Genomic DNA, 15,496 nt, shown 5'->3' with positions numbered 1-15,496 from the left:
AAGCTTTATTTTGAGCTAAAAATCAAGCCATTAAATAGCTCTTTAAATGTATCAGTCAATCAGAAGGCTTTATAATAAATAAACCATGGGTTCTGTCAGTACAGGTTCTATTATTGCCATTCAAAATACACTGGCTGTAACATAATAAATATACATACATATATCTGACACATTGATTCAACCCCAACAAAGTTTATAGCTAGAATGTGTTTAACCACAGAAAGTATATAGGCATTCAAAATACACTGGCTGTAACATAATAAATATACATACATATATCTGACACATTGATTCAACCCCAACAAAGTTTATAGCTAGGAGCTAGGATGTGTTTAACCACAGAAAGTATTCACCAAGTGCTCCAAAGAGAATCAAGATTCAAGACTCGGGTGATGAAGACTTTAAGCCTACCAATTTAGTGGAATCTGCAATGGAAGATACAAGTGATATTAACGGACAACAAGGAGGGAGCAATAGAAAATCCAAAGAAAGACAGTAAGTGAAAGTCAATAATTTCTTCTCACTGTAAATTGCTTATGTATTCACTAAAAGCATACCAAGTGTTCATTGCTTCATGTCTACACCAATGGCCCTATACTTTTCTTTTGTCATCAGAATGTTGTAGCTATAAAACAACCTCTGTGGCCAAGTGGTTATCAGAATAGGCTTTTACCCTAGAGGGTATGGATTTGATTTTTTGTGGGGTTGAAGTGTTTTTTTTAGTCTGGAGTGCACTCAGCCTTGTGAGGACTATTTAGTAGCAGTAATGGTTGCATTAATAATGTAAAAAGATTAATGTTACAAGTAGATGGGAATTAAATAATTAATAGTAAAAAAGGTATTGCTGTGATAAACACATAAGTTGTGAAGAAGCTTTGCTATACAACAAATGATTCATGATTGCTGTGAGGACAATGATAATTGAAATAGAGAATAGAGTAAGTTGTGAAGAAGCTTTGCTATACAACAAATGATTCATGATTGCTGTGAGGACAATGATAATTGAAATAGAGAATAGAGATTAATATATTACTCATTATGGTTTAAACTTGGTGCAAACATTTTACTGTCATTGGGCATGTGACATATTTTAAGTTGCCCTAAATACAAATAGGTACATAAGCAATAGACAGGAACTATCAATTTTTATAGCAATCCTTTCAATAGTGATGATCAACATTCTTAGTTCATATTAAGAGAGATAAAGGGAGCAGAAAAAGATAGTTAAAAAAAAAAAAAAATCTATTGGAAAGGATTGGTATTATATCACCCATGAACACCCACTTTCCCCTATCTGAAGGGTGTCCCAATAAGAGTGCAAGATTTGATTGGTTAATAATAAAGTATGGTTCTCCATGGAATAAAATGGACTTATTAGATGATTTGAGAAGTAAACATTCTGAAATTTTGTATGGAACAATAATCAGACAAATAACTTCTTAGACTTTGATGGTATATTCGTTTCCTTTGGACAAAATTTTTTGATGACAAATTCGAGGAAATCAGGCTGTATCTTGTTGATGCAACTTTCATTTTCACCTTTCAATGCTTCAAAGCTTGTGGGTTTGCTGGTGTAAACCTGTGACTTTAGATGCCCTCACAAAAAATAGTCTAGAAAAAATGTATGCTCCAATGTATAAACCGGACTAGTACGTATGTAATTACCTACGTATAATACGCAACTGAAATGAATGTGAAACTAGAAAGTAATTCAATACCAACATGATCTACAGTTGGAGGCAAAACCATCCTGTAATATGGTGGCTATAGTGCAACTGGTCATTCAAATGTGAAAGCAAAGTGAAGCTAAAGCTAACTCACTTGCATAATTATCGTAAAGCGAATAGACATTAGATTTGCTTTAATTTTAACAATTAACATATATTCTCAAAAGCATTGACGACTTTGGACAATATGATCGGATTTGATTTTTTTTTTCTTTTTTTTTTTGATGCCCTCACAAAAAATAGTCTAGGGGGGTAAAATTACATGATCATGGAGGCCATTTCTCATCAGAAAAACGGTTTTTTTTTCTTTTTTTTTTCATGTATACAAATTAAATAATGGGAAGGCGATATTATCACAGACCCTAAAATAAGGTGTCTTGAGCAGAGCTGATGAAACCGTTTGTTTACTTTATTGCAGATCAAACGTGAAACTCGAAATTTTGGAACTCCCTGACCGTAGAACTTGTAGGATTTGTACTGAAGTCTTCGAAAATTTAACTCTTCTTCGAAGGCATATGCGTGTAAAACATCCTGGAGAACAAAACTTGCCTTGCCGCTTATGTGATATGTCATTCTCTAACAAGTATCAAAAGAAAAAACATTACTCAGCTTTCCATAAGGGTATGCCGTTTATACCATCTTTTACATGCCCTATCTGTCAAAAAATATTCAAAAACAAGGAGTGGTATCTAGATCATTTGAGCTTGCATGAAGGTAAAAAGCGACATGTATGTGATATTTGTAGCGCAGAATTCTCTTCATTTTATCTTTTGAGTGGTCACAGAACAACTCATTTCCCTCAACCGAAGAAAACCTATTCATGTAAGAAGTGTGAGGCTACCTTCAGTTCGAGGTCAGGATATTTTTACCACAACTACAAAATTCATGAGAAGAAAAGCTGGCAATGTCCTACATGTGGCAAGGTATTAGCCCAATATGATAGGAATCACTTACGCATTCATGAAAAGGAACTGAAATATGTTTGTGAGACTTGTGGAAAGAGATTCAATTGTCCTCAATATTTAAAAGAGCACACTTGGAGTCACGAGTCGGTCAAACCATTCAAGTGTGACTTTTGTGACAAGCGATTTACACAGAGATCACCCCGTACCATTCATATGAGAAAGTTCCATACTGGAGAAACTAGATACGAATGCAACACTTGTAGTATTCGTTTTGTGTCCAAAGACTTGTTAAAGAAACACCTCGTGACACATTAATGTATGCACTATTCTGTCTTAGAATAATCAATTTAATAACAATATCAATTTAAATAATGTACCTACTATCAGAAAACTAAAATGAAGTTTTACATCTTTAGATTCTTGTGTGTGTAGTTTATTATTACAGGAGCTAAAGTTAGACACTGTCTATCACAACCTCAATCATTGTAAATTGTAATCATCACGAAATGTTGAGAAATTCCCACTATTTCTTATTTTTATCTGTCATTAATTTTTTTAATGCAGTTTGTATCCACCCCAATTATCAAACCAATCATTCTAGTATTTCCTTCTTTCTCTCTCCCTTTCTCTCAATAAAATCTTACTAACTTATTGTATAGACTAAACTCTATTTCTGGAGTACGATTATATTGCCCCAGAAAAGGAAAATTTTTTTCTGATCTTAATGAAATCATTTGGTGTGAGTTGAACTCATGACTTTGTGGCCTTTATTCTAAGCTACCAGTATGTTTATTTGTATGCTTGGAATCAACAGAGACATATCTCATTTTCATTGAAGTAAATTCAAATTCATTTCAGATGGTTCACAGACTGCCAGAGTATTGAAGATCCAAGTCTTGAGTGTAAGAATAATAAAGCCAGCTTTACTTGTGATACGTGCGATAAACCCTTTGATACCATAGAAAAATGTCGAAGACATGCTATAAGGATGCATATGAATCCATGCAAGATGTTTAAATGTGACATTTGCGTGGCTAGTTTTCTGACGCCACATAAATTAAAGACACATATCAAGACAAAACATCGGACACAACTTAAAGAACTTTATACGTTTGAATGTCAGCACTGTGAGGATAAGTTTTCAACGCCATTTGAATTAAACAAACATAATGAGAGTAAGCACGAGAAAGGGAGAAAATTAAATCCCGAAACTGGTGGCTATACATATGAGGAATATAAGGAAGTAGTTGTATCCAAATCTAAACAGTGTCCTCTATGTACTAAAATATTTACCACTGCAAAACACATGCGTGTACATCTTCGATCAGTTCACAATGGAAAAGAAAGAAAATTTATTTGTGACATTTGTGGAAAACAATTCACATCGAACATTCATGCGTCTCGACATAAAAATTATGCACATTCTCGAGACAGACAGAAAATGGAATGTGACTACTGTAAGAGAAAGTTTACATGTAAGCGGTACTTGGCTGAGCATATTAACGCTCATACAGGGAATACTATTTATGGATGTCGAATTTGTAAAAAAACGTTTTTATATACAAACGGTCTACGGAGACATATCTTATCAAGACACAAGGATACTGATGTAGTTATTTTAAATGAAGTTAAAGACATTTTCCCATCTCATTTACAATCATATCAAATTAAATGCCGCTATTGTGCCCGGACATTTTCAACCCAGAATGATTTAAAAGAACATGTGAGCAGTGTACATATGTTCATGACAGAATCTTTTGAAAACCCAAATGAACCTCGAGTTCTTAATAGTAACAGGTATCCTTTAGCTATTGATGGTGGTCTCAGCCTAGAGGAATACCAGCAAATTGTCGCAACCAAATCTAAACAATGTCCAATTTGTGAGAAAATATTTGCAGCTCCAAAACAAATGCGCATGCATCTTCGGCATGTCCATTCGTCGATCAAAAGGTATATGTGTGATATTTGTGGAAAACAATTTACAACTCTCAGTTATCTAGACTTACACAGAAAATCTCATAATGAAACTGTCAAGCGAAAAGAAGAGGACAAAAAATACGAGTGTGATTCTTGTAACAAAAAGTTTTGGTCAAAGCGTGCATTATCAGAACATATGATCATACATACAGGCATAAAGGAACATCAATGTCATGTTTGTAATACAGCATTTTATCACATACGTAGTTTAAGCAGACATTTGAAGATACATGAATATAATGAAAGTAAAATGTATAAATGTCCAGTTTGTAGCAAAATGTTCACTGAATTGTATGAAATGAAAAGGCATCGAGATCATAAGCATGGAGGCAAATGTCATGTGTGTAAGATTTGTGGAGCAACGATCAAGTATAATATTTCGAGGCATATGAAAACCCACACAGGAGAAGCATCGGAAGGATAATGAATTTGAAAGATTCAAGTACCATACTGGGATTCGATTCTCGAGCCAGAGAAAGCTGGAACACCCCATTTATTCTAAAACAACTTCTTACAAAGTGACCAATCATGTGATTCATGTGACACTCTAATTTAATTTAAAATAATAAAATTGAAAGAAAAAATCCAATTTTTGAACTCTCTAGAGCAGTGGTTCTTAACCTTCGGTCTGCAGAATACTCGAAAGTGGTCTGCAATACGTCTTAAAATAAATATATTTGGAATTTGGGCTCACATGTGCTTGAAGACAAGAGTGAAATGAAAGCACTCTGTCATAATTATGTTATGAACAGTCCGCAAAGCACTGAGTTTTATATGGGTGGTCCGGTACTTAAAAAAGGCTAAGATCCCCTGCTTCAGAGTCAGTTTAGACTAGATTTTAACTTCCCAATATATACAGGGTGCGCCAGAAAAACACTGACAACGGCTCAGGGTAGGTAGACCTCATCATTTCCAACAAAGTTCTGTGGGTCATTTTCCTAACTTCGGCTTCGTTTCCGAGTAATGTCCAAAACACCTTTGAAAAAAATGCGGACCTTGTGTCAGTTTTTAGGTCATATTTTCAAAGGTGGTTTTTTGGACATTTCTCGGAAACGAAACCGAAGTTAGGAAAATGACCCTCAGGACCTTGTTGGTTTTTTTTTTTTTTTTTTTTTTTTATTCTTGGAGATCATATTTGACAAATGACGACCTTATAAAGTGACGTACATGTTTTAAACGGTCTGTGAAATTCTATACGAAATCCGAACGGAACACTTTCGACGTTTCGACCCGTGGATTTTCATTTATTAACAGAACCAGTTGCTTCAAATGACTTATCCCATACCATTATGACATTGTAAATACTGTAGACAAGTTGGCCTCCTTCGAGATCCAATATTGAAGTGAAGTCTTAAATCATGTTGAGTCTGGGTCACACAATGTCCGTTTTCTAAATAACACTTCATAGCGAAAACGTAATGCTCTGTACTCTGTTGTTCACACCATTGTTCACAATAAAATTCCACTTTTTCTGAAACAAATGAAAAAAATTGTTTGATTACTGCCCTCCATTCTTGAGTTAGGGCGGTTTCAAAAGTTTCTGTTCGTTATGGCGGACCCTGTGTGTCTATGTCTATGTCCGCTGATAGGCCTGTTTTTGTCCTCTTTTCACTAGAAAACGGCTCGGTCGATTTTGATGAAATTGTTGAGAGTCGGACTGTAGGTGTCATAGGCTACTTAAACTTGTCATATTCCATTGTGATTCAAAATGGCGGCGACGGTTCAAAGTCTTGCCTCTTACGTTGCGCTAATAGAATTGTGAGGGAGCGAGACCGTGTTGTGTGTGCGCGCGCCTCCCCCTGGGTCCCAAAGGACGAGTTGACCACTAGTAGGAAAATGTAGGTTACATGTCACTTGGCCTTGTGTCAGTTTTTAGGTCATAACTTTTTCATTTTAATCGATAAACTGTTTTTGTTAAAACCACGAGCCAGAGCACAAAATTTTGACCCGAATAGATCTGATCTCCGAATTCCAAAGTTCAGGTTTGATGTGTTTTTTCAAGCTCGAAAAAGATTTACCTTGTTATGTCCGATTTTTACGTTACGAAACACGCGGTTTTTGTCCGAAGAAATTTTGGAGCACAGGTCTCCATCTTTCAAGAAAACTTGCGCTTTATTCAAGGATCAGAATGAGACCTTTTTTTGCCTTTTTACCTCACGTCCTTCCCAGCAAAATAACCACTTGACTACCTAAAAAACAGACATGATGCTACTAGAAAACTACTGACCGTGTGTGGGTGCCTTTGCAATGTTGTAGGAGAAACAAAGTTCAATTTTTGAGCTGGAAAAATATTTATTTTAACTTTAAACCAATCAGGGGAAAACTTTTTCCAAAGAAAGTGTAAACAGCATCGCCGGAGCAAAGAATTCAATCTCTGGCCAGCTTCACACCACTAATTAACGCTTAATTCGTAGCATTAAAAATCCCCGAAGACACCCACATAAGTCAGTAGTTTTCTAGCATCCAGTGTATTTTACAGGTAGTCAAGTGGTTATTTCTCCGGGAAGGACGTGAGTTAAAAAAGGTCTCATTCTGATCCTTGAATAAAGCGCAAGTTTTCCTGAAAGATGGAGACCTGTGCTCCAAAATTTCTTCGGACAAAAACCGCCTGTTTCGTAACATAAAAATCGGATATAACAAAGTAAATCTTTTTCGAGCTTGAAAAAACACATCAAACCTGAACTTTGGAATTCGGAGATCAGGTCTATTCGGATCAAAATTTTGTGCTCTGGCTCATGGTTTTAACAAAAACAGTTTATCTCTGTGGGTCATTTTCCTAACTTCGGCTTCGTTTCCGAGTAATGTCCAAAACACCTTTGAAAAAAATGCGGACCTTGTGTCAGTTTTTAGGTCATATTTTCAAAGGTGGTTTTTTGGACATTTCTCGGAAACGAAACCGAAGTTAGGAAAATGACCCTCAGAACCTTGTTGGAAATTTGGTCATATTTTCAAAGGTGGTTTTTTGGACATTTCTCGGAAACGAAACCGAAGTTAGGAAAATGACCCTCAGAACCTTGTTGGAAATTATGAGATCTACCTACTCTGAGCCGTTGTCAGTGTTTTTCTGGCGCACCCTATATAAAGAATGCAAATGTACGTCATAAGTTATGAGCACTTGGTTTTCTGTGCAAATTACTAATGCATTTCAGGCGTGTAAAAAAAAAAGGTCGCAGGTTTATTCACCAAGAAAATTTTCCGTAAATACTAAAAAAATCTGGGAGAATCATATAAAAAGTAAGGAGCGCGGTGGCGCTCCGCCCCGCCAAGTCAAAATTTGACAGCGCTACTATGAGATAATAATTAAAAGAAAATTCAATTTATACTAACCCATAATTTTCAAACAGAAATATTGCAAGAAATTTTTTCCGAGTGAAAAATTATTGTAACTGTAATTTTTTGTTGGTGAAATTTACAGTAATATAAAATTCTAAAAATTAGCTGGAGACACTTTATGGACACGATTAAGTCATTTGAATTAACCTGCCTCATACATAACTGACAGCTTTCTGTTTCATTCAAGAAAGAAAAATTTTTAGTGGAATTCTTCTGACTGAAGCAAATTGAAATTCATTTCAGATTGTTCACCGAGCTCGAGGAAAAAGAAGATTCAAGTTTTGAACGTAAGAAAAGCAAGGACAGCTTTCATTGTGATACGTGCGGTAAATACTTTCGGTCTAGACAAATTTGCAATAAGCATATAAAGCGCGTACATCTGAATCCGACCAAGACTTTTAAATGCGACTTGTGCTCTGATAGATTTTCAACATCCGCTAAATTGAAAAAACATGTTGATAAAATACATTTTACTCCAGAATTTCAAGAACCATCCAAAAAAAATGAACCTTTAGACACCGGTGATTATACATTGGAGCAATGGAACGAACTTGTTACAGCCCAATCGAAAGACTGTCCTGTCTGTCACAAAACATATTCCACTCCAAAATCAATGCGTAAACATCTCCGGGAAGTTCACTCTTCACAGAAAAAATATGTATGTGATATGTGTGGTAAACAGTTTACATCTAATAATCGTGTCAGTCAGCACAAAGCTTATTCTCATTTCGGTATCATTAAAACCATAGAAAGAAAATTCGAATGTGATTATTGTAAAATGAAGTTTAAGAGCAAGTCCTTTTTATCAGAACATATCAATACGCATACAGGCAATAAACCCTACCAGTGTCAAATCTGTAAAAAGTCATTTGCTAACAAGCGAAGTTATCAAAGAGATTTAAAGCGACATAAGCAATTAGCAGGACAATTAAAACCTGAAGACATACACGAATGCAAAATTTGTCATAAAACATTTTTAGAGAAAGGTTCATTGGCGAAACACATGAACTGGGTACATGGAGATAAATGTCATATATGTAAGGTCTGCGGGGCAAAAATTAAGGGAAACCTTCAAAAGCACATGTTATCCCACACGGGAGAGAAACCATTCTGTTGTCACATCTGTGGAAAATCTTTGAAAGGAAATCTAAAAGATCATATCTTAAAATGTCATACAGGAGAGAGACCATACAAGTGCGATGTTTGTGGAAGCTCGTTCAAAGATAAATGGTATTTAGGTGTACACATGCGTAAACACAACGGAGAAAAACCCTACAACTGCGACTACTGTGGTCAAACATTCGCAGCACGATCCACTTTTACATTTCATTTGAAGAAGCACGAAGGTAAATCTTCCTGTGTCAAAACTTATAGTTGTCAAATCTGTAAGCTTCGCTTTGAGAATGAATTAGATTTATCTTCTCATTATTCTGAACACTTTGGACATATTTAATGAGATGTTGTCTTGGACCAATTTAACAAATTTGTAGATTTAAAGTGTAAAGTGGAAGAAACTAAAGTCTACACTATAATAAATCAAATGTTAATAAAAAAGAAAAAAAAACCAAAGTCTTTCGATTATTTAACATGTTATTACCATTATTTATTTTCATCATGATCTGATTTTAGTCCTCGAATTACATGCGCATTTTCTCCCTTCGAAAACTGTTTTTATTATTATTATTATTATTATTATTATTATTATAAAATAATGGCGATTTGTTTAACAAAAGGAAAGGCCAACAACACGGATGGTCATCCATCCGAAAACCAATGGCGCGGCAATGTCTTTTCATATTCAGTGATCCATTGGGAACTGGTGCATCCCCCGAATGAACTTCATAGCGAAAACGTAATGCTCTGTACTCTGTTGTTCACACCATTGTTCACAATAAAATTCCACTTTTTCTGAAACAAATGAAAAAAATTGTTTGATTACTGCCCTCCATTCTTGAGTTAGGGCGGTTTCAAAAGTTTCTGTTCGTTATGGCGGACCCTGTGTGTCTATGTCTATGTCCGCTGATAGGCCTGTTTTTGTCCTCTTTTCACTAGAAAACGGCTCGGTCGATTTTGATGAAATTGTTGAGAGTCGGACTGTAGGTGTCATAGGCTACTTAAACTTGTCATATTCCATTGTGATTCAAAATGGCGGCGACGGTTCAAAGTCTTGCCTCTTACGTTGCGCTAATAGAATTGTGAGGGAGCGAGACCGTGTTGTGTGTGCGCGCGCCTCCCCCTGGGTCCCAAAGGACGAGTTGACCACTAGTAGGAAAATGTAGGTTACATGTCACTTGGAAAAAAAAATCTATTACCTTACAGCTACACACATTTATTCAAAGCTCTTGGTTTTGATTAACTATTTTATAGTTTCTAAGACACCTTTTGTAGATTTCAGCCTTGTCTCATTTGAGATTCCCAAGTGTTTGGTAGAATATTCGCCTTTCTCAAACTAATGAAAATTCTTTTCAGATTGTCCACCGAGCTACAGGAAGAACAATCAAGTCTTGAACGTCAAAATGACGAGGACAGCTTCAAATGTGATATACGCGGCAAGTGCTTAAAAACTCAAGAAAAATACAACATACTTAATGTGCAGATATATTTGAATCCAAACTCCAAAAGCGAGTTATCTTCTCATGGACTTACAACATCGAAAAACTTGGACAAATATATTGATATATTGAATTCTAATCAAGAATCCTTGGACTTGGACACTAGTGATTATTCATTAGAAGAAAATGAAGAATGGAACAAAATTACATATGAGGTAGAAACTAATGAACCCATGGACACTGGTGATTATACATTGGAGGAATATAATAAAATTGTTGCTTCTGGCAGTAAAGACTGTCCTGTTTGTCACAAAACATATTCCACTCCAAAAACAATGCGTAGACATCTGCGGCAAGTTCATACCTCACAGAAAAGATATTTGTGTGATATTTGTGGTAAACAATTTACATCTACTAATCGTGTTAATATACACAAAGCTTGCGTCCATTCCAGCACAGGAAATAAGTTTGAATGTATTTATTGTAAAAAGAAGTACCGACGTAAGTTTGATCTGAAAGAACACATTAACAAACATACGGGCAACAAACCGTATCACTGCCAAATCTGTAAGGAATCATTTTACACTCTGAAAACTTATAGAGGAGATTTAAAGCGACATGAGCAATTAGCGGAACAATCTGATGAAATGCATTCTACATCAAAATTTCAAAACAAAATTAAAAAACCGCTTGACACCGGTGATTTGTCATGGGAGGAATGGAATGAACTTGTTTTGTCCGGAACTAAAAAATGTCCTGTTTGTCACAAAACATATTCCACTCCAAGGCAGATGCGTATACACCTCCGGGAAGCTCATTCTCAGAAAAAATATGCCTGTGATGTGTGTGGTAAACAGTTTACATCTACTAATCGTGTCAGTCAGCACAAAGCTCATTCTCATTTCGGTATCATTAAAACCATACAAAGAAAGTTCGAATGCGATTTTTGTAAAAAGAAGTTTTATCGTAACTTCGACCTTCAAGAACATATCAATACACACACAGGCAATAAACCCTACCAGTGTCAAATCTGTAACAAATCTTTCGGTACAAGGAGAAACTATAGATTACATCTTAAGCGACATAAGCGATCAGCAGGACAATTAAAACCTGAAGACATACACGAGTGTAAAATTTGCCATAAAATATTTTTAGAGAACAGTCGATTGACGAGACATATGAATTTTACACATGGAGATAAATGCCATGTATGTAAGGTGTGTGGGGCAAAGATCAAGAGTAGCATGAAGAGGCACATGTTAACCCATACTTGAGAGAAACCGTTCATTCTGTTGTCACATTTGTGGAAAATCTTCGACAGAAAATCTTGAAGATCATATCTTAAAATGTCATACTAGAGAGAAACAACTTTTTGTTCGCATTTAGGATAGGTAGATAAGCTGGTTACCTGTCAGTATTTTTTTTTTTTTGAAACGTTTAAAAAAAAGGCAGTTGGTCTTACCTGATGATTGTTGTTGAATCATTATCAAGAAATATGGGAGATTTGATTTTTTGTAATTTTGAAGAGTACACCATTCAAATAACTACCGCCATTGTCGATACACTGCTGGAGGCGATTTCTAAGGTTTCGCTTCACTTTTTCTGCCATAACGAACAGAACATTGCAAGAGGTATACGGCCTATTTCGTGGCGAATGTTCACCCCGTTAGTTTTCCTCAAATCCAAAGTTTACAATGATCGTCCAAGAATAATTAAAGTACAACATTCGCCGTCAGCTGCCATGGTGCAGTGATTACTACACTCGCCTTGCACGCGGGAGACCCGGGCTCGATTCCCGGCGGGGTAAAAATAAACTGTGTCATGCAAATGATTGATTCCGTGACTGCGTGTTGGCCCACTCAGCCTCGTGAAGAAAATGAATAACTATGTAATATAAATGCACATAGCGACCGGTGCCACCAGCATGGTAGGTGAGCATTGGTGTTAAGGTGTGTCCACATATGGTCTACCGGCCATCGATCGATACCAACTGAACCGTCCACACTGCCTCGACAACATAGATTATTATTCACCTCGTCGATCGACTTGTGTTTGGACACAGCTTTGGGATTATTGAGATATTTGGAAAATCCTACAATGCTGAAGTGAGCACCAAAAATTGTGACAGTAACAAAGAAATTGCATTGATTATTTTATTACAACCAATGCATTTATTAGTAATAAATTTGTTAATTTTATATACCTATTGATAATTTATTTGGTGGTTCGAAATATGTCTACTATATTTGTCGCTTGTCGTCGATTGATGAGATGTTTCTCCGTTGTGTTTACGCATGTGTACACCAAAGTACCACTTCAAACGTAGGTACTAGATTCTCGTCCCTTTGTAAGAGACACGATATTCAAATTCATTTCCCTATTTATGTTTAATTCGTTATCCATCCATTATTTATTAATCTTCATTTGATATCAATAATGCAGAAAGTGTTCCTAGCCCAGAATTCTCGGAGTGGAATATGTTTTGTGACATACAGGACAGTCTTTAGTTTTGGACGCAACAATTTTATTCCATTGCTCCAATGAATAATCACCCGTGTCTATGGGTTCTTGACTTTCAATGACCTCATGTTTATTTTTGTTCCATTCTTCAAATGAATAATCACCCATATTAGAGGGTTCATTTCTCGAATTCAAATGGATCCGCTTGATATGCCTCCGACATTTTTCTCGAGTTTTATAGCACTTGCCACAAATTCCACATTTAAAGCTGCCCTTGCTAATTGCACGTTTAAGACTTGAATATTCATCTTCCTTCAGCTCAGTGATCAATCTGAAATGAATTTCAATTAGCTTCAGTGAGACGAATTCCACCCAACACGGTTTTCCTATGAAGCACATTGGGATGATATTTATTTTATCCATGACGAAACAGAGCCTTATTTTATTATTAATAATAACTGTATGTTCACTTGATTTATAATTAATGTACATTTTTGAAAGAATGCAAGTGCTACACGCCAAGTACTCTTTCCTGGGATACTGATAATAAATTGAGGAAGGGGATCTTTAGGGCGAGTCATTTCAGCCGGTGATATTAAGGGGATAGAGAGAGAAACAATCAATAATTTATTGATGAGCTGCCCAGCGTCTGGGTTACCATATGACACAGCATACTACTCAAACAGACATGTCACATTAAAATGAAATTTAAAAAAAAAAAAATGGGGGCCCAAACAAAACAGACATTCCACATAAAAAAAAAAAAAAAAAAAAAAAAAAAAAAAAAAAAAACATGGATAAATTGGTGTAGGTGGTTGAGATTGTATCATCATTGCGGTGAGCTGTAGAAATGGAATATTCTCTTGGAAACTTACGATGTGTATATGTATATTTCTTGCTTTGTGAGGGCGCGACAAACTCCACAGATAAAATATTCAGAGATGCAGATTCTATTGTTCACCCAAATTCTACGGTATGGGCAAAAAGGTTTGTCTTTTATTATGAATAAAAACACCAAGTTTCAACACACATCGTTCTTGTACGGTCTCTCTTCGGTATGACATTTTGAGATGTGATTTTCCAGACTTCCTCCTTTCAATGATTTACCACAGATGTGACAACAATATTCCGTATGGGTTAACATATGCCTCTTCATGTTACTCTTGATCTTTGCCCCACACACCTTACACACACTACCTCCATCTCCATGTACAAAATTCAAATGTCTTGTCAATCTATTGTTCTGCAAAAATGTTCTATTGCAAATTTTGCACTCGTATATCTCCTCGGGTTTTAATTGTCCTGCTAATAGCTTGTGTTTTTTTAAATCTCTTCTATAACTTTGCATTGTATAAAATGATTTCTTACAAATTTGGCACTGATGAGGTTTGTTGCCTGTGTGCCTGTTGATATGTTCTTTAAGGTCAAACTTGTTCCTTATCTTAATGCTACAATAATGACATTCGTACAGCTGGTTTGATTTTTTGATTCTACCAGAATGAAAGTGAGACTTATGCTGACTGACACGATTGGCAGTTGTTAACTGTATTCCACAAATGTCACAGACGAATTTTTTCTGTGAGGAGTGAATATCTCGGAAATGATTACGCATGATCTTCGGGGTGGAATATGTTTTGTGACAGACAGGACAGTCTTTAGTTTTAGACGCAACCAGTTCATTCCACTGCTGTATTGTAAAATCACCCGTGTCAAAGAGTGGCTTTTTAATAACGTCAATTTTAATTTGAAATTCTGATGTAGAATGCATATTTTTCATATGTTTTTTCAATCTTCTAAGTGTGGAAAATCTATCAAAGCAAAATTCGCATTTAAATTTTGAAAAGTGACTTTGCTTGATATGCCTGAGAAATACATTTCGAGTATTGAAGGACTTGCCACATATTTCACATTCGTTATTTGGACGGTTAATAAGTCTTGAATATTCGTCCTCCTGTAGCGCAGTAATCGATCTGAAATAAATTTCAATGTAATATAAATAATGAATATCTGCAAATAAGTTTGTTCATTTTAGGAGAAACATTCAAATTTCCAGGTGTTTATAATGGTGTCTCGCTCTAATTTAGGTATGATAAAATTTAATTCAAAATTACTTTTACAAATTAATGTTGATAGAAGGTGAATTCCTACATAACAAACACGTTATATTCTCGTATGCTAATGAAGTAAGAATATGAAAGACATAAATACGAGTCTTACAAAAATCATTTATTCAAAAATCAAAAGATCGAAATGAGGGATTTATACCTGCTAAGCAAGGGTAAATTCTGGGCTAGGAACACTTTCTGCATTATTGATATCAAATGTTTAGATTTGCTTTAATTTTAACAATTAACATATATTCTCAAAAGCATTGACGACTTTGGACAATATGATCGGATTTGATTATTGTTGTCACATCTGTGGTAAATCATTGAAAGGAGGAAGTCTGGAAAATCACATCTCAAAATGTCATACCGAAGAGAGACCGTACATGAACGATGTGTGTTGAAGCTTGGTGTTTTTATTCATAATAAAAGACAAA

The 15,496-nt window shown here is 35.6% G+C and overlaps 3 protein-coding genes across 3 annotated transcripts; 2 read left to right on the top strand and 1 right to left on the bottom strand.

The window, feature by feature from the left end:
• The first annotated feature begins 352 nt into the window (after nucleotides 1-352).
• On the top strand, nucleotides 353-9,415 carry LOC103524722 (zinc finger protein 729). Its single transcript, XM_026820047.1, has 3 exons — nucleotides 353-495; nucleotides 3,491-5,030; nucleotides 8,166-9,415. Exons 1-3 carry the CDS (start codon nucleotides 431-433, stop codon nucleotides 9,393-9,395), a joined length of 2,835 nt encoding a protein of 944 aa, XP_026675848.1. The 5' UTR covers nucleotides 353-430; the 3' UTR covers nucleotides 9,396-9,415.
• A 979-nt stretch (nucleotides 9,416-10,394) lies between these two features.
• Nucleotides 10,395-11,768, top strand: LOC113465502 (zinc finger protein 226-like). The gene has a single exon (XM_026820046.1). The coding sequence runs from the start codon at nucleotides 10,395-10,397 to the stop codon at nucleotides 11,766-11,768; it is 1,374 nt and encodes a 457-aa protein (XP_026675847.1).
• Nucleotides 11,769-13,173: 1,405 nt separating this feature from the next.
• On the bottom strand, nucleotides 13,174-15,279 carry LOC103524710 (zinc finger protein 62-like). The gene is made up of 2 exons (XM_008489742.3): nucleotides 13,830-15,279; nucleotides 13,174-13,285 (listed from the first exon to the last, which is right to left on the bottom strand). The coding sequence occupies exon 1, from the start codon at nucleotides 14,729-14,731 to the stop codon at nucleotides 13,976-13,978; it is 756 nt and encodes a 251-aa protein (XP_008487964.3). The 5' UTR covers nucleotides 14,732-15,279; the 3' UTR covers nucleotides 13,174-13,285; nucleotides 13,830-13,975.
• Nucleotides 15,280-15,496: the final 217 nt, after the last annotated feature.

This window comes from Diaphorina citri, unplaced genomic scaffold (assembly GCF_000475195.1).
Source record: "Diaphorina citri unplaced genomic scaffold, Diaci psyllid genome assembly version 1.1 scaffold117, whole genome shotgun sequence".
Classification (NCBI taxonomy): domain Eukaryota; kingdom Metazoa; phylum Arthropoda; class Insecta; order Hemiptera; family Psyllidae; genus Diaphorina; species Diaphorina citri.
Note: the sequence above shows the minus strand (reverse complement) of the source record. Positions and strands in the feature narration are given on the sequence as shown.

Coding starts and splice junctions, on each gene's coding strand:
- LOC103524722 (XM_026820047.1), top strand. CDS start 431: ATGGAAGATACAAGTGATATTAACGGACAACAAGGAGGGAGCAATAGA. Junction 496..3,490: donor AGAAAATCCAAAGAAAGACA/GTAAGTGAAAGT, acceptor AATTCATTTCAG/ATGGTTCACAGACTGCCAGA. Junction 5,031..8,165: donor CAGGAGAAGCATCGGAAGGA/TAATGAATTTGA, acceptor TTCTGACTGAAG/CAAATTGAAATTCATTTCAG.
- LOC113465502 (XM_026820046.1), top strand. CDS start 10,395: ATGAAAATTCTTTTCAGATTGTCCACCGAGCTACAGGAAGAACAATCA.
- LOC103524710 (XM_008489742.3), bottom strand. CDS start 14,731: ATGAAAAATATGCATTCTACATCAGAATTTCAAATTAAAATTGACGTT.